The following is a 19,261-nucleotide window of genomic DNA, read 5'->3' on the forward strand; positions in this document are numbered from 1 at the left end:
GGTTACAGATTATGATTGAGTAAAATTCTGCTGCTGCTGATGCCCAGTATTCAGCTGATAGATCTGTTTGAAAGCTATTCCATTTAGCACTGTGGTACTGCCACGCAACATGACAATGGTTATCCTCGCTGTGAAGATGTGACTTTGTCTCCACAAGAACCGTGTGGTGGCCACTCCAACTGATACAATCTGGAATACAATGGCTCCATTTGTGATGGATGAGGAGTTTGGTGAGGATGAGATCAAGTGTGCTTTTCCCTCTTGTTGATTCCCTTATCAATTGCTGCAGACCCAGCCTTGCAGGGCCTGACCAGCTTGGTCAGTAGTTTGCCAAGCCATTCTTGGTGATGGACATTGAAGTCCCCAACCAAATTACATTTGTGCCTTTGCCACCCTCAGTGCTTCTTCCATTGGTGTTCAACATTGAGGAACTGAAGGGGTGGTAGATGGTAATCAGTAGGAGGTTTCCTTGCCTGTGTTTGATCTGTTGCCTTGAGATTTCATGGGATCCTGAGTCAAATGTTCACAACTCCCAGGGCAACTCCCTCCCGACTGTGTACCACTGTGCCACCACCCCTACTGGGTCAGCCCTGCCGGTGACACTGAATATACCAGGAAGGGTGATGATAGCGTCTGAGAAATTACCTTAAGATATGATTCCATGAGTATGATTATATCAGACTTTTGCTTGACCAGTCTGAGAAAGTTCTTTCAATGCCGGCACAAGGCCCCAGATATTAGTAAGGAAGAGTTTGCAGGACTGGGTGTTCACTCACCGGTTAAAATTTGAGAAATAAACAAAGATTTCTAGTCAATGTAACCAGAAGCTGAATAAATAACTAGCAATGGGAATTAATAGGACAAGGAGCAGAGGTGATAATTTACCATAAAATATGATGGACTGCCACATCTGCTTTATAATATTGCTTTATTAGGTACTTCTTAATGAGTTAATATCATGTTATACTCTCAAAAAATACAGAAATTAAGATAGCTAATTTCCACCAGAAAATGTTACATTAATGTTTAGATTTTTAGTTGATCAGTACACTATCTCAGACTGCCTCGAATATTTTGCTTGCAAGCCAAAGTTTCTTTTTACCCCTCAAAACATTTTCTGTTGTTGAGTTTCAAACACGGCTGCTTTTGGATAAATGGGAGGTCAGAGCTTGAATCCACTGGCAAACACTCACACCTTTGAGTCAGAAAGTCCTGTTCCAGAGATCTGAGCACATTGTCAAGACTGAAGGAATTGAACCGAGCTTCCCACTGGAATAGGTCCCAACGTCACTATCAGAGCCAGTATTCCTCTGGACTGACCAGTTAGCACAGCAAAAAGTCTGACAACCCCCGTGACTTGCCTGGGTTTGCAAAACCTCACTTACTGTACTGTCTGGAGACAATACACATCTCTTTAAACTGTGATCAGTGCTCCTTCCACTCACATTATCAGCCACTTCAGGTCTTGAACAGCAGGTTAGGTGTAAGGATTCGCATTCTAATCAGTAATCTCTAAACTGTCTGTGCTTTATATGCTCTGTCTGAGGCCAGAACTCTCCATTCACCTGACGAAGGGGCTAACCCGAAAGCTTGTGAGTATATTATCAAATAAATAGGTTGGACTAAAACCTGGTGTTGTCAGACTTTTTACTGTGTTAACGCCAGTCCAACGCCGGCATACCCACATCCTGACCAGTTAGCACATTGCTGTTTGTGGGAGCTTGCTGTGTCCAAAGTGGCTGCCGTATTTACAAACCAACAGTGACTCGACCTCAAAATACTTCATTGGTCATGAAGCATTTGGGATATTCTGAGGATGTAAAAGGCGCTAGGTTAAGGAAAGTCTTTCGACTATAAAGATCCATGTGCCTTTATAAGAAGATAAAAAGAGAAAATGACTTGCTGTTTAATGCAGAAACCTAGAGGCCATTGAGCAAGGCAGTTACCCCAAAGGGCCATGCATGGCATCATGAGCAGTGCAAGTACAATTACTTACGGTGCCCTCCACCGGACCGCTTAACCACCCCTGGGTGAGAAAAATTACATGGATAAATTCAGGCAGGAGACTGGAGAGAGGCTGAAGCTTGGTGATTAATATACAGCAACTAAAATATGTTCCAGGCTAATCTCTCCACTCCCAAATCCTTATTGGATATAGTCCCACAGAAACCTCCTCTCACTCCTAATGGGTCCCACACACAGTGACTCTCACTGGGGTAGGGGTCCCACACACAGTGACTCTCACATTGTTGTAGCAATTTTGTTTGATTTGGGAAGCTCATATTAAAATATCTCAATCAAAAATCCCTGCTAAGCCACTTCCCAGCAGCCTACTGTTAGATCCTGGTGTGAAGCAGATGTAGGAAAGCGGGAGACAAAGAAATGAAGACTGCGAGACGAAGAAGAGTATGAAAGGAGGAAAAGATATGAGGGTGGTTTTAATACTTTTAGATTAATGGGTTTGAAGGAAGGAGCTCAAAATCTAGAGATGTCCTTTCTTCAGCATCCCTCCCACCCTGACCTTGTATGAAATTGTGCAGGGGTTAGGGAAATATCACGTAGCCTGCCTGGCTGCCTATTGAGTGGTGAGTGAATGGCCTCTTGGGGTCCTTCCTTTACTGCTTCATCCTTCCCTTACTGCTATTTTACCCACAGCAAACAGAATTGCGTGCTGCACCAGCTGCTGTCAGGCAAAGGGATGCTGTAACCTTCTTTGCGAGTTCCCTGTGTCACCAGAGGTGCTGTCTGCAGATCCGATTTCTTCCTTTGCCACTCCTCTCTAGCCATCCCTTGACCCTGGTGAAATTCTTCACTTCCTCCTGCTTATCTTGTTACCTGGCTGCAGCCACAATCTTCACTGTGACCGCCTGTAGTTCCTGCAGTGGTTACCACTCCTGCCTGGGACTGCTGGCAATGCAGAACATAAGAAATAGGAGCAGGAGTAGGCCATCTAGCACTTCGACCCTGCCCCGCCATTCAATAAGATCATGGCTGATCTGAAGTGGATCAGTTCCACTTTTCCGCTTTCTCCCCATAACCCTTAATTCCCTTGTCTATCAGAAACCTATCTACCCGTGACTTAAATATATTTAGTGAGGTAGCCTCCACCACTTCAATGGGCAGAGAATTCCAGAGATTCACCACCCTTTGAGTGAAGAAGTTCCTCCTCAACTCCATTCTAAACTGCACCCCCCCCCCCCATCTTGAGGCTGTGCCCTCTAGTCCTGCTATCCTTTCTAAGCAGGAAGTATCTCTCTGTCTCTACCCTATCCATCCCCTTCATTATCTTATACATCTCTATAAGATCCCCCCTCATACGTCTAAACTCCAATGAGTACAGACCTAGTCTATTTAGTCTCTCTTCATAGTCCAACGCCCCCCCCCTCATCTCCGGTATCAGCCGGAGAGCTACCAGCTCTCTGACTGACCAGTAACTCTGAGTCCGACTTCCCATCTCAGAGCAACAGAAATCCCACCTCCAGGCAATTAACATTCGTTTAGCCATGAAACGATGATGGAGCAGCCACCCCTCCTGGTGGCAGGCTCCCCAACAACTTTAATACCGCAAGCGGGAGGCAGGGGGATGTGTGTGGGACGGGTTTAGCAAAGACCAGGGCACTCCAGAAAATCAGTCCTTGGAGAAAGGAGGGGTGGGAAAGATAGATGTGATCAGTGAGACGGAATGTGAGAAGAAGAAGAAACAATAGAAAGTGCAATGAGGTGGAGGGAGAGAGAAGGAAATTGTGGATTGTGAGGTGGAACAGGTAAGAATAGCTGCTGGGGAGAGAGGGAAGAAAAGAAAAGGGGAGTGGAAGAAAAGTAATCCAGAATGATCTGTCCCTAAGATGTTACTTTCTGTAAACTGTTGGTCCTGTGTCATGAAGGATATCATTCTCTGCCAGTCTGGTGGTGCTGGTTGATCACTTTGTGTCTAGGGTAATCTCGCAAGAGTTTTCAATAAGGAGCGTGGCCAATGTATCTGTTCGCCTTTATTTACCGTCTCCTTTCTGATTCCCCAGAGCCTCTTTGTGGCATTGCAGGAACCAGCACCCAGAGAATGTTCCTTAGGTCACCTACCTGTGTATCCTTGGTCGCAGTTACACACCACTTGCCTCGTTCTGGCATCCTGATAACACGAGGTGGCAAAATGTCGGCCACTGTTGGGGCCTCCGGGGCACGGGCAAGGGCGGCACTGCTCCCCAGAACCCAGCACAGGGTTTCCATAGTAACCGGTAGCACATCTGTTGGTCAAGAAGGGAAGAAGAAAAATAGTAAACCTTTACAATATTTGTTCAACATTACTATTGAAGGAAAGGTTAGGTTGCTGATTAGGATGAAGAGGATGCCTGGACCCAGTCATATCCCTCATCTCAAAAGATATATATCTTCAAAAAAGTTTAATGGAAGATTGAATTTCAAAATTACTTTACTGTATGAGAAATAAAATTTTATATTTCCTAATTTCAGTTAACAGGATAGTAAGAGCCTTTTTTCTCAGATGGAGATGGCTAGCATGACGGGACATAGCTTTAAATTGAGGGGTGAAAGATACAGGACAGACGTCAGAGGTAGGTTTTTTACTCAGAGAGTTGTAAGGGTGTGGAATGCCCTGCCTGCAACAATAGTAGACTCGCCAACATTAAGGGCATTTAAATGGTCATTGGATAAACATATGGATGATATTGGAATAGCGTAGGTTAGATGGGCTTTAGATTGGTTTCACAGGTCAGTGCAACATCGAGGGCTGAAGGGCCTGTACTGCGCTGTGATGTTCTATGTATGAAAAGTCTAGAGACTTTTCCAGATTACAGAAAGGCCTTTTAAAGGCAGTTGTAGTATTTCATCAGTTGGTTCACATGGTTGAACGTGGGGACTAAGTCTCAAAATGAGCAAGGCTACAGGGAAAAGGAAGAGGGACTTTCAGAGTTGCTCTTGCAGAGAGCTGGCATGTACATGACAGGCTGAATGGCCTCCTTCTGTGCTGTTGTAACCATTCTATGATTTTCCCTCTATTAAATCTCCTCATGGTCTTCTCTGCTGTCAGAGGAAGAACCCCATTTTTTCTCGTGTTTCTATATAATTGAAGTCCTGCCTCACTGATTCTCTTGAAGATTTCATATTCTTTCTAATCTGTGGAGCCCAGAATTAGATACAGTACTCCATCTGGGCCAACTAGTGATTTATGAATCTTTAACACAACTTCTTGCTTATTTTCCTCAATACTTGCATTTATAAAATTAAGGATCTTGTATTTTTTCAAGTCTTTGCAGTGTGTCCAATTATTTTCAAAGATTTGTACACATTCACCCCCCAGATTTCTATCCTGAAGCCCCCTTTAAAATTGTACTATCCATTTTCTATTGCCATTCCTCATTCTTCCTCCCTAAATTTATCACTTCTCACCATTAAATTGCATCTGACATTTCACCAGTCTATCCCAAGTTTCACTACTATTGTTCTGACTTGTGTTTTCATACAAAAGATTAGTCAGAACATAGACTGATTTACCACCAAGAACATGAAGGCAGAGACTGTAACATTTAAAAAAAGGAATTGTTAAGGATTTGAAAAGACAGAACAGAAAAATATACAAAGAAATGGGATTAAAGTGGGTCATTTTAATTGATGAGCTGGTGCCAGCACAGATTTACTGGCCTGTTTCTGGACAGCAGACTTCAATCTTATTAATTGCGGGCAAGGCCAGCATTTGTTATCCATTCCTAATTTCCCTTGAACTAAGTGGCTTGCCCAGTCATTACAGAGGGCAGTTAAGAATGACATGGAGGCCAGACCAGGTAAGGACAGCAGATTTCTTTCCCTAAAGGGCATTAGTGAACCAGATGAGTTTTTACAACAATCAATAATAGTCACCATTACTGAGGATAGCTTTTCATTCCAGATTTATTTATTAATTGAATTTGAATTCCAGCAGTTGTCATGCTGGGATATGAACCCAGAGCATTAGATTGAGCATCTGGCTTTCTAGCCCAGTGATTTACCACAACAACATCACCTCCCCAAGCTGCAGTGACACTCTGCGCTCCATCTGTCTGCCATTTGGATGAGCGATTAGCCAGAGTTGAAAGACATGAATGGGTTAACCTATAAAACTGGAGGCTACCAATGTCCCAGATTTTCAAAATAAACTAGGGCAGCACAGTGGCACAGAGGTTAGCACTGCTGTTTCACTGCGCCAGGGATACAGTTTCAGTTCCCAGCTTGGGTCACTGTCTGTTTGGAGTCTGCACATTCTCCCTGTGTCTGTGTGATTTTCTTCCTGGTGCTCTGGTTTCCTCCTACAGTCCAAAGATGTACAAGTTAGGTGGATTGACAATGCTAAATTGCCCCTTGGTATCAGGGGACTAGCTAGGGTAAGTGGATGGGTTATGGGGATAGGGCCTGGGTAGGGTTGTGGTTGATGCAGATTTGATGGGCCCAATGGCCTCCTTCTGCACTGTAGGATTCTATAATTCTATGAAAGTTAGAAGTAAAAGATATTATAGGTCACTAGCAATTTGGAAAAACAATGAGAGAAAAAGAACATAGATACAAAGATTAGACACAAAGGAGGCTATTTTAACTTGCATCAAATTTCTAGCAGGAATCCTTTTTCACAGGGAGTAACCAGAAACAGACTATGCAACTCTTTAAGGAAAATTGTGGATAAACATTTGAAGCAATGGAAAAAGGCAGCTATGGGGGGAAAGTGGGGCAGTGGGATTAGTTTGGGATTGATTCAGGGCTACAAGAAGAGAATGGAATAAGTCTAGAATTCCTACATGACCATGGGGAGAGCATGGAAGTGTAGATTTAGTTTAGGATTTAGCTTACAAAGTGCTGGCATTGCCACAGTGAGCTAAGTAGCCTTTTCTGTTTTGGAAACCTCAATATTCAATAGCGTAATTCACATCTCATGATTATCCATCTTATGTCCTCTGCACCCACTTGTTACACAACATATGTGTTCCAAGGAAATTACTTGGTTTGATTGGGTTCTTACCGCTCACAGTTTTGGCCCGCACTGTTACTTCGACAATTGAGGCAAGCTCCAGTCTGCTGGTCACACTCCTCCGTGTGCCCATTGCATCGACATGGCTGGCAGTTTGGGAAGCCCCAGTATCCATGTTGGCAGTGACTACATTGCCTGCTGAATGCTCCCGCCCGGCACTGGCACTGTCCACTGATTTGGTCACAAATCATGTTATATGATCCCTCCCGCTTACAGTTGCAGGCTGTGGGCAGAGAGAAAAAGGAAGTTTGTCTATTGAAGCATAGAATTTCACAAAGAGATCATTTTGAATTTTACAGGGTGGGAGGAAGCCATTCAGCCCATCATTGCCTGCACTGGCTTTTTGTCGCATTCTCCCGACTCCTTCCCCTCAACTTTCAACTAGTTATCCAAGTCCCATTTAAGTAAGAAGTGCTGAATTTGCTTCCATCATTCTTTCAGGCAATAACTCACTGGGCCCTATTTCACCGTTTTGATTTTAAGTGCTGGGCAGATTTGAAACTGGGGGTGTTTCAGATCTGACTTTTTAGATCCTTTCTCAGGCGCCCCTGTATGCACTCTGCCTGAAAAAATATCAGCGAGTCCACATTGCGCTGCACAAGCCTGTGGGCGGGGCTTAATGCGCCCGAAACCCTGCAGCTCTGATCGGAGTCTCCAACTGTACATGCGCAGAAAAAAATTGATGGTTTGCTGTTCCCCTGCCACATCCCTCCCAGGCCAGATAATGCCTCCCCCTGGCCCCCTCAAACATTACTGACCCCTTTATCCCCCCCCACCCCCTCTGTGGGCCTCTCCCCCCCTTCCTCCCTCACTGATCACAGGCAGAGTGGCAGCACCCCCCACTCCACCCATCTTCAGCAGAGAGCTGTTGGACAATCGGTACTTACCCCCTCACTAACCCTCATTGATGGAGCGCCCCGAATCAGTCATACATGGAGCATGTCTGTTTCACGCTGATTCGGGATGGGTAAATGCAGTGGTGAAGGGGGAAGTGTCGGTAAGCTCAGGTGTGCGGTCCATTAAGTCAATTTAAATGCATGCAAATGGCCGTCATGCCTGTTTCAGGCGTGGTCCTGATCGCGGCCATTTTCAGCCCTTGGTAAAGGGGGAACCAGCGCAGAGGCGGGCGCAGATCGCACTACATGCCTCACACCCAAAAATAGGTGCAACTTGATGATAAAAGCAGGCCCAGTGTGTTTGTAAATTTTCCCTCTTTTAGTTGATTAACTTAAATTTGTTTAGAACTGTAGAAATCTTACAGCACAGAAAGAGACCATTCAGCCCATCATGTCTGCACCAGCCAAAAATGAAGAAAAACAAACAACCTAGCCGCTTATTTTAACCCCATCTCCCAGCACCTGGATCTGTAGCTTTGTAGGTTCCAGCATTTCAGACAGATCCGGGGAACTTTTAAATGATCTGAGTGCTTCTGACTGAACCACCAATGGTGAATTCCAGACACCCACCATCCTCTGGGTGAAAAGTGTTTTCCTCAAATCCCCTCTAATCCTCTACAAATCACCTGAGATCTCTGCCCTTGTTTCTTCTGGTTACAGATCTGTCTGTTGGTGGAGTCAGTTTCTATTTATTTACTCACATCAAAGCAGCAGTAGATAAGGGAATGAGTACACAGGAAGATAAACACAGAGGAACAGTATAAGACCATTCAATTCCTCGGTACTGTTTCACAGTTCAACTGAATCAAGTTTGATCTGTGGCTTAACTCCACTTTCCTGCATTGATTATTGTCATGTATTAGTATGCAGTGAAAAGTATTGTTTCTTGCACGCTATACAGACAAAGCATACTGCTCATAGAGAAGGAAAGAAGGTGCAGAATGTAGTGTTACAATCATAGCTAGGGTGTAGAGAAAGATTGTTTGTGATGCGATTAGCAAATGAAAACTTACAGACCTTAGCACTCTGGTCAAAAGCAAAGCCCCCAACAGTCTTAAATTGAGTTTGTTGTGCTAACATGGAATGACCGGAGAGTGTCTTTCTCCCGATCCCTTACCTTGGCAACCCATTGGGCCGAATCCGTATGTCCCAGGAGCACATTGTTGACAATGCCTGCCAATCACACTGGGCTTACACCGGCACTGGCCACCGTTAGACTCGCACTCCAAACTCAGCGAGCCTTGAGGGTCACACTGGCAAGCTGAAAACACACAAAACAATAAGGACATTCAGTCCCTGCACCTAGTTCACAATCCACTCATCATCGTTATCAATAAATATAGAATTTACAGCACAGAGAGAGGCCATTCTGTCCAATGTATCTCTTTTGGCTGTTTGAGAAAGCTATCCAATTTTTAAAATTGATTTAAAGGATGTGGGTGTTGTTGGCTAGGCCAGCATTTATTACCCATCCCTAACTGCCTCCTGTGAGGGGGGTACTGAGTTGCCTTCTTGAACCGCTACAATTCATGTGGTAATAGATACACCCACAGGATTTTGACCCGCCTGCTCTTTCCACGTGGCCCTGTAAATTTTACCTTTTCAAGTATTTAATTAATTTTCTTTACTGTTAACTTTTATCACCTGTTTAAGGCAGCACCTTCCAAATCATAACTCACTGTGTATTGTCACGTTAGAGTAGAACGACTACTGCCATTCATCTACTCATGGTCAAATAAAAAATAAAATCCTTACTGATGGCCATCAATCATTTTATTCAACAGAAATCTTCCCAGCTTTCTTGCTAATTTGTCAATCAGATTCATATCCCTCCAGAGCAATCCCCACTACCTGTAGGGAGTAGTTGAAGCTGTCCACCTTGCCATTCACAAACACTTATATTCGCAGTTATGGGATTAATGGCAAAGCCAGCACCTATAGCCTGTATCTAATTGTTCCTGGAGAAGGTGATAATGAGCTACCTTCCTGAATTGCTACAGTTCATGCAGTGTAGGTTTTCCCACAATCCTGTCAGTTTGGGAGGTGTGGGATTTTGACTAGGTGACAGTAAAGGAATGGTGACATAAGTAAATCAGGATAGTGTGTGTGAGCAGGAGGGGTGGGAGGTGCTGGTGGTCCCATGGATCTGTTTGCCTCATTCTTCGAGGTAGGAGAGGTTGCGGGTTTGGACAGTGCACTTGAAGGAGACTTGGCAAGTTGCTGTGGTGCTTCTTATCGATGGTACACATTGCAGCAAGTGATGAAGAGATTGGATGTTTAGTACGTTTGATTCTAAGTTTATTGTAACAATTGAAAAGAATCGTGGCTTCCGACTTACGCAGTGCCCCATTGTGGATTATAGCTGACATGCTGCTGATTAGCTTGGCACAGATGTCTGTCATCATTGGCTTGACAACAGGGATGCTGTTATCATGGCAACGATAACGTTCAAAGGTCTCCTTCCTCCTAATGGAAGCAGCATCTCCAGCAATGAACATCTCCATTGAGGAATAGCGAGGAACCAACATAATCTGCAAGCAGAAATTAAACCGTTGGAAGTGCTCTTTGTTCCACAACCCAACAGATTTATCTAGCAATATTCTACAATAACACAAAATGTTCAAAGTTTGATCTTATCAACATTTCATCAAAGAATTTACAAGATGCTAGTTTCTCAGTGACCATTATAGAATCCTTACAGAGCAGAAGGAGACCATTCAGCCCATCATGTCTGCTGCAACTGTGCAACAAAGCATTTCTCCCAACCTTATCCTCTTAACCCCACATATATACCCCGTTAATCCCTTAACCTATACATCTTGGAACACTAAGGGTCAATTTAGCATGGCCAATCCACCTAACCTGCACATGTTTGGACTCTGCGAGGAAATTGGAGCACCCGGGGAAACCCAAGCAGACATGGGGAGAATATGCAAAATTAATTAAATTGTATTTAATGGACCAGTGAGAAAAATGGGCTGAAAAATGGCAGATGGAGTTTAATGCAGACAAGTGTGAGGTATTGCACTTTGGAAGGACAAACCAAGGTAGAACATACAAGGTAAATGGTAGGACACTGAAGAGTGCAGTAGAACAGAGGGATCTGGGAATACAGATACATAATTCCCTAAAAGTGGCGTCACAGGTAGATAGGGTCGTAAAGAGTGCTTTTGGAACATTGGCCTTTATAAATCAAAGTGTTGAGTATAAGAGTTGGAATGTTATGGTGAAGTTGTATAAGACATTGGTGAGACTGAATTTAGAGTATTGTGTGCAGTTTTGGTCACCTAATTACAGGAAGGATATTAATAAAGTTGAAAGAGTGCAGAGAAGGTTTACAAGGATGTTGCCGGGACTTGAGAAACTGAGTTACAGAGAAAGGCTGAATAGGTTAGGACTTTATTCCCTGGAGCGTAGAAGAATGAGGGGAGATTTGAATGAGGTGTATAAAATTACGATGGGTATAGATAGAGTGAATGTAAGCAGGTTTTTTCTATTGAGGCTAGGGGAGAAAAAAAACTAGAGGACATGGGTTGAGGGTGAAGAGGGAAAAGTTTAAAGGGAATATTGAAGGGGGGAAATTCTTCACACAAAGACTGGTGGGAGTGTGAAATGAGCTGCCAGATGAAGTGATAAATGCAGGGTCACTTTTAACATTTAAGAAAAACTTGGACAGGTACATGGATGAGAGGAGTGTGGAGGGATATAGTCCAGGTGCAGGTCAGTGGGACTAGGCAGAAAAATGGTTCAGCACAGCCAAGAAGGGCCAAAAGGCCTGTAGTGTTCTATGGTTCTATGGCTCCACATAGATAGTCACCCAAGTCGGAAATTGAACCCGCGTCCCTGGAGCTGTGAGAAAGCAGTGCTAACCACTGTGTCACTCTGCTTGGTAACATGTTTAAATCTCAGATTCCAGCCCCAGGCTGGTCTCAGCTAATGCTTTATGTTTTGTCTGTACACCTAGTTCTGGGCCGTACAGGTTGGACCTTGGTAAATACTAAAAAAGTTAATTTTTAGGAAATGCCCAAGGGCTACTGATTTTTTCCTGCACAGTTTACAGGGGCATGTCACACATAGACAGACACACCATGTCCTATTCATTTCCAGTTCTTACAGAGTCCACAAGAACATAAGCATTCGGAGTCCTTCCTCGGGAACTGTAACGTTTGAATTCCAGCCGGATTGTGTAGCTGACTGCACGTTCGAGGCAGACTGGCTGAGAGAGGACCACATATCTGAAAGATAAGAATAAATAACTGCAAATTATGAGAGGAAAATGCTGACTGTGTGATAAAGGGAGTTCCTCAGGCTGGGAGCTGGGTTAAAGGGAGTTCCTCAGGCTGGGAGCTGGGTTAAAGGGAGTTCCTCAGGCTGGGAGCTGGGTTAAAGGGAGTTCCTCAGGCTGGGAGCTGGGTTAAAGGGAGTTCCTCAGGCTGGGAGCTGGGTTAAAGGGAGTTCCTCAGGCTGGGAGCTGGGTTAAAGGGAGTTCCTCAGGCTGGGAGCTGGGTTAAAGGGAGTTCCTCAGGCTGGGAGCTGGGTTAAAGGGAGTTCCTCAGGCTGGGAGCTGGGTTAAGGGGAGTTCCTCAGGCTGGGAGCTGGGTTAAGGGGAGTTCCTCAGGCTGGGAGCTGGGTTAAAGGGAGTTCCTCAGGCTGGGAGCTGGGTTAAAGGGAGTTCCTCAGGCTGGGAGCTGGGTTAAAGGGAGTTCCTCAGGCTAGGATTTGTGTTACTGAGACAAATCCCAGCCTGATTTGTCTGGGATCAAATCAGACTCAAAGAACAAAGAACAAAAACAGCCCGGGAAACAGGCCCTTCGGCCCAACAAGCCCGTGCCGCCATTTTAACATTACCAGTCCCCCCTCCACCCATGACCCTTATCTATGATTATGGCATTCCACATTGAAGGAAAACTAATTTAGGGACAATTTATTACCTCCAATCAGCCTAAGAGCACATCTTTGGGGTGTGGGAGGAAACCGGAGCACCCGGAGAAAACCCACGCAAGCATGGGGAGAATGCGCAAACTCCCACAAACACTGGCCCAAATCCATGTGTCTGCACAGCAAACAGTGATAGTCACTGAGCTGTCGTGTTGCCCAGCATCTGGTCCAGTTTAAGCGTACACTAACGACATGAAGCACTCGGCTACTCTCGAACATCCAAGAGCAGCCCTAGTACGACCCATCGTGTGTATGCCCCTCGTTGGACAACAAGGCGGACCGACTTAAAACCTGTGAATTAAAAGAGAAAAACATTAGTATCATTCCACATCCTTATACATTACCAGGGACGTCCCAATGCTAATGAACATAGAACACTACAGCACAAACAGGCCCTTCGGCCCACGAGTTGCGCCGATCACATCAACACCTATCTATAACCCCCAATCCCATAAAACCCCATATACTCATCCAGAAGTCTTTTAAAAGACCCCAGCGAGTTCGCCTCCACCACCACTGACGGCAGCCGATTCCATTCACTCACCACCCTCTGAGTGAAAAACTTACCCCTAACATCACTTCTGTACTTTCCTCCCCGCACCTTAAATCTGTGTCCTCTCGTAGCGACCATTTCAACCCGGGGAATAGCCTCTGAAAATCCACCCTATCTATTCCTCTCAACATTTTATAAACCTCTATCAGGTCGCCTCTCAACCTACGTCTCTCCAGGGAAAAGAGACCCTTATTTAAAACAATCTCCTATATCCTCCCATCTCCAACGCACTCATGTGCCTAAGTAACTCTTAAACAACTCCAGTGTGCCTGCCTCCACCACCTTGCTTGGCAGAGCATTCCATACCCCCACAACCCTCTGTGTGAAAAACCTCCCTTTAATATCCGTGTTATACCTCTCCCCCCTCACCCTAAGCCTGTGGCCCCTCGTACTTGATGCGTCAAATGGCCTCGACGCAGGCTGGGAGCTGTGTTAACGGGAGTTCCTCGGGCTGGAAGGTGCATTACAGGAGGTTCCTCAGTATTGTGCTGAGAAGTGTCCAGCTTAATTATGTTTACAAATTTTTGGATTGGGATGCGAATCCAGAACATTTGAGTGACAAGAGTGTGCTACATAGCTGACAACCTTTGAGAGACATAGACGGAGTAACATAGATACAGGAATAAAACACAGAGAGATCTTTATAGAGAGTAACAGAGAAAGCGAGAGAGGGAAGTAATGAAAGATTTACAGAAAACTAATGGAATCTATAATCAGATGATTGCAAACATTGTTTATTGTGATCTTGCACACTCAGATCTTTTACCGATTCTAACACAGGTCACTCTCTGACCCCCTGATCCTTACCTGAAGCCTGCTGGCAATGTGGTGACTAACAGATCATCAGCAGGAATGGTGTTCCCACAAGGGCTGCTGGTAGGAATGGGGCCTGGCCGGATAATGGAAATGGACACCTTTTCCCATTCCTCTGGGAACTGTAACAAGAAACAACACATAAAATTACACAGAAACAGGCCACTCGGCCCGAATAGTCCATACTGTTATTTATACACCACACAACCATCCTCTCCCAACTTCATCTGATGTATATATCCTTTTATTCCTTTCTCCCTCATGTGTTTGTCAGCTTCTGTGTAAATGTATTGACACTGCTCACATCAAACACTCCACGAGAAAAGAAATACTCTCTCTGGATAAAGAAGTTTCTTCAAAACTCTCTATTGGAATTGTAAGTGATGATTGTATAACTATAGACTTGCCCTAACGCAATTGGTCAATCAGTGCCTTTAAAAGGAAGACCTCCATTTTGATGACTTTGGGTCAAGGGGGTCAAAGGGTATAAGGGGTTAGCAGGAAAGCAGAGCTGAGGCCAAAATTAGCCATTATATTATTGAATTGCAGAGCAAGCTCAAGGGGCTGAATGGCCTACTCCTGTCAAACGTCCTAGGGTCACCGCGCACGCTATAGGACGCCACCCTCGCTATAGAGTGCTGCATTTCCATAGGACACCGCGTTCTCTATAAGACACTCTAAAATGCTTTACCACAAATGAAGAATTTCTGAAGCATAGTCATTGTTGTGATGTAGACAGTAGATCAGGCAATAAGCACATAGCACAGTCCCACAAGCAGCAGTGCGATAATAATCGGATAGTAAACTGGGATAAACTCCCTTGCTTTTCTTTGAAAAAGCATCATCTGTTCTTTAGCACCTCATGCAGGTGGACAGTTACTTCCCTCAGTATTGGTGATACTGAAGGATGGGTGCTAGAGTTCCAAGTAAGGACGGTTTATGGGTTGGACAGAAACCTGAAGGTGAGGGTGTTCCAATGCCCCTGCTGTCCTTGTTCTTCTGTACTATGATCCTCCCACATATTGGAGGGGATCCAGAGCTTTCTTGGTCTCTGTTATCTCCTCTCAGCCAGGGCACTGCAATTTGCCACAATCCTCCAGGACTTTGTCAGGAAAAACAATTAGCTTAATAACTGGAAAGCGACAATGTGATCCCCATGATTCTAAAGCTTTCCTGAACCTATTCTCGCTCGACTCAGTGAAGAACAGCCACTGCTGTCGAGATACAAGAGAGAGAAACTGCCGAAAAATTCAGAAAGGAAGAGCATGATGGTTGGAATTAAAGGCAATGTACTGTGCAGGAGACAGCTATATGGCTGACTGGATTGTGTTGATTCTCTGACAGAGTCTGTCCTATGTTCCACTTCATCCTTTCTCTGGATCCCTCTACATTTTTCCAATATCCGCTTCCCTTTGAAAAGTTATTCTAGATTCTGCTGCTTCGTCTGTTTCTCATTAGATATTCAATTTCCTCAGAAACTCTGCCTAAAAATATTTTCTCTAGCCACTCCTTTGATGCTTTTGATGGTGATCTTAAACTGATGTCCTCTTGTCACCCTCACACCAGCCAATGGAAATATGTAATTTAATACACTTAAAAAGAATAGTGTTGTATTATGTTGGGTTGTACTAAGTAGGACTAAGAGAGAATTATTCAGCTCTCAACTCTGTCACATAGGAATAGGAGACCATTCAGCCCCTCAACTCTGTCACATAGGAATAGGAGACCATTCAGCCCCTCAACTCTGTCACATAGGAATAGGAGGAGGTCATTCCATTCTGAGCCTATTCCACCATTTATTTAGATCATGGCTGATCTGTATCTCAACTTCACCTGCCCCACACTGGTTTACCCCCAGTACATGCAAATTCTCCTCATATTTTCACCTTTTTAGCCTGATTGTTATTCTGGTGCATTAACCCTGCATCTCATTCACAGATTGTAACTTCCACATTGACAGAATAATTAATTATAAGATGTGTAATAAGGAAACAAGGTGCTGACAGAAAACTGGTCTGAGTTACTCAATGCAGGATTCCCTGCTACCATCAGACTATTGAATGGACCTACCTTGCATTAAGTTGATCTTTCTCTACATCCTAGCTATGACTGTAACACTACATTCTGCACTCTCTCCTTTCCTTCTCTATGAATGGTATGCTTTGTCTGTATAGCGCACAAGAAACAATACTTTTCACTGTATGTCAATATATGTGACAATAATAAATCAAATCAAATTTGTGGGAACAATGTAAAAGTGTTCTGGTGTACAGACAGTGCTGAGAGGAACAGGGACTGGAGTCTGCAAGAGATAATGTACTCCTTTCACAACAGGCTCTGGGTTCCCATCCAGCACAAGATGCTGCTGTGGTGAAATTAGTCTTTCACTGATCAACCTGGAAATTTTGTAGCAACTTCTCACTGGCAACTGTTCCTGCAAACACCAGGCAAAAGAAGGTGTTGCAATATTGGTTTACCCAGCAGGTGGGGCTCTAGGTCAGGTTTCACATTCCTCGATGAGGGTGAGACCCATTGACAACAAACCTGTGGATGATGCGTGACAATCAGATTATCTAGTGAATGGCCTTGGGCTAAAATTCAGAAAACACCAAACAGATTAGTTTCTCATCAAAACCCAAACAAAACAGTGAAGAGTTAGAAGAATACAGAAAAGGATGATACATTAGAAAGGAGGACTTTACTCTTTACCAGTGCAGTACCTGTCCTGGGAGTGTTTGATGGGGGACAACGTTCGCCAGCAGGAAGGGAACAGTTTTGCCTGGTGATTGCCGAGCGGTGTTCATTCATCTGTTGACGCAGCGTCGAGTGTTTAATGAGGACAGTGTAGAGGGAGCTTTACTCTGTATCTAACCCCGTGCCGTACCTGTCCTGGGAGTGTTTGATGGGGACAGTGTAGAGGGAGCTTTACTTTGTATCTAACCCCGTGCTGTACCTGTCCTGGGAGTGTTTGATGGGGGACAGTGTAGAGGGAGCTTTACTCTGTATCTAACCCCGTGCTGTACCTGTCCTGAGAGTGTTTGATGGGGACAGTGTAGAGGGAGCTTTACTCTGTATCTAACCCCGTGCTGTACCTGTCCTGGGAGTGTTTGATGGGGGACAGTGTAGAGGGAGCTTTACTCTGTATCTAACCCCGTGCCATACCTGTCCTGGGAGTGTTTGATGGGGGACAGTGTAGAGGAGCTTCACTCGGCTCAAAATGTGGGTCTGAATTCTATCTGTGCCCTGGGTTTAGATACCCAGGATGGCACCAGAGTGAGGCGACTTCTTGCAAGCTGTGCCAACATACCGTCTAATTCGATCTTTTACTCTCGTTCTATGCTTCTAAAACTTCACTCTAACTCTTTAAACTCTCTAACAATGTGTAAATTCAATATCTTTCTGTACAACGTAGCTGTAACTATAATACTGCATTCTTCACCCTCTCATTTCCTTCTCTATGAATGGTATGCTTTGTCTGTATAGTGTGCAAGAAACAATACTTTTCACTGTATACTTATCCATGTGACAATAAATCAAATCAAATCTAATCTAACCACAGTCTTGGCGAACTGTAACACAAGAGTTTAACATTTAAGAACATAAGAACATAAGAAATAGGAGCAGGAGTAGGCCATCTGGCCCTTCGAGCCTGCCCCGCCATTCAATAAGATCATGGCTGATCTGTCATGGCTCAGTTCCACTTTCCCGCCCTCTCCCCATAACCCTTAATCCCCTCTCTTATCAAAAACCCATCAACCCGCTTCTTAAAAATATTTAGCGAGGCAGCCTCCACCACTTCAACGGGCAGAGAATTCCAGAGATTCACCACCCTTTGAGTGAAGAAGTTCCTCCTCAACTCCGTTCTAAACCGCCCCCCCTTTATCTTGAGGCTGTGCCCCCTAGTCCTACTGTCTTTTTTGAGCGGGAAGAGTCTCTCCACCTCTATCCTATCCATCCCATTCATCATCTTATACGTCTCAATGAGATCTCCCCTCATTCTTCTAAACTCTAACGAGTACAAGCCTAGTTTATTCAGCCTCTCCTCATAGCTCAACCCCCTCAACTCCGGTATCAGCCTAGTAAACCTCCTCTGCACTCCCTCCAAGGCCAAAATATCCTTGCGCAGGTGCGGCGCCCAAAACTGCACACAGTACTCCAGCTGCGGCCTCACCAATGCCCTATACAGCTGCAGCAAGACCTCCCTACTTTTATATTCAATCCCCCTCGCTATGAAGGCCAGCATCCCATTCGCCTTCCTGACCACCTGCTGCACCTGCAAGCTGGGTTTTTGCGACTCATGCACAAGGACCCCGAGGTCCCTCTGCACCGTCGCCTGCTGCAGTTTTTCGCCACGTAAGTAATAGTCCTTCCTACCATTCTTCCTACCAAAGTGGACCACCTCACACTTGCCAACATTAAATTCCATTTGCCATTTCCTGGCCCATTCGCCCAGCCTATCTAGATCCTTCTGCAGACTCTCCACACCCTCCACACAATTTGCCTTTCCCCCAATCTTGGTGTCATCAGCAAATTTCGACACCCTACACTCGGTTCCCTCCTCCAGATCATCTATATAAATGGTAAATAGCTGAGGCCCCAGCACCGACCCCTGGGGCACCCCACTAGTCACCAACTGCCAATCCGAATAGCACCCATTGACCCCCACTCTCTGCCTCCTATTTGACAACCAATCCTCTATCCACGCTAACACCCTACCCCCAACTCCATGTCCTCTGACCTTCTGCAGTAACCTCTTGTGAGGTACCTTATCAAATGCCTTCTGAAAATCCAGAAAGACCACATCCACCGGCTCTCCTCTATCCACCGCCCTAGACACATCCTCATAGAACTCCAGTAAATTTGTCAGTAAATTTGTAAACCTGAGGAGATATTAATCATGTCCCATTTTCAAGGTGAGGAATGTTTATTTTAGTTTATTTATTAATGTCACAAGTAGGCCTACCTTAACACTGCAATGATGTTGCTGTGAAAATCCCCTAGTCCCCATACTCTGGCGCCTGTTCAGATACACAGAGAATTTAGCATGGCCAA

At 44.8% G+C, this 19,261-nt stretch overlaps 1 protein-coding gene across 2 annotated transcripts in view; it reads right to left on the reverse strand.

Annotated features, from left to right (window-relative positions):
- The window catches only part of lamb2 (laminin, beta 2 (laminin S)), a 149,606-nt gene that overhangs the window by 44,160 nt on the left and 86,185 nt on the right, over positions 1 to 19,261 (reverse strand). Inside the window, exons 15-21 of one of the 2 annotated variants that reach the window (XM_080218604.1) lie at positions 14,204 to 14,331; positions 12,020 to 12,140; positions 10,244 to 10,436; positions 9,023 to 9,166; positions 7,001 to 7,232; positions 4,078 to 4,241; positions 1,997 to 2,026 (exon numbers count right to left, since the gene is read on the reverse strand). In XM_080218604.1, the coding sequence (XP_080074730.1) occupies positions 1,997 to 2,026; positions 4,078 to 4,241; positions 7,001 to 7,232; positions 9,023 to 9,166; positions 10,244 to 10,436; positions 12,020 to 12,140; positions 14,204 to 14,331 (1,012 nt within the window). The remainder of the gene's footprint in view (positions 1 to 1,996; positions 2,027 to 4,077; positions 4,242 to 7,000; positions 7,233 to 9,022; positions 9,167 to 10,243; positions 10,437 to 12,019; positions 12,141 to 14,203; positions 14,332 to 19,261) is intronic. The other variant, XM_080218605.1, reaches the window with a different exon arrangement.

The sequence above is a fragment of the Carcharhinus amblyrhynchos genome, chromosome 3 (genome assembly GCF_965287045.1).
Source record: "Carcharhinus amblyrhynchos chromosome 3, sCarAmb.v2.hapA, whole genome shotgun sequence".
Lineage (NCBI taxonomy): Eukaryota > Metazoa > Chordata > Chondrichthyes > Carcharhiniformes > Carcharhinidae > Carcharhinus > Carcharhinus amblyrhynchos.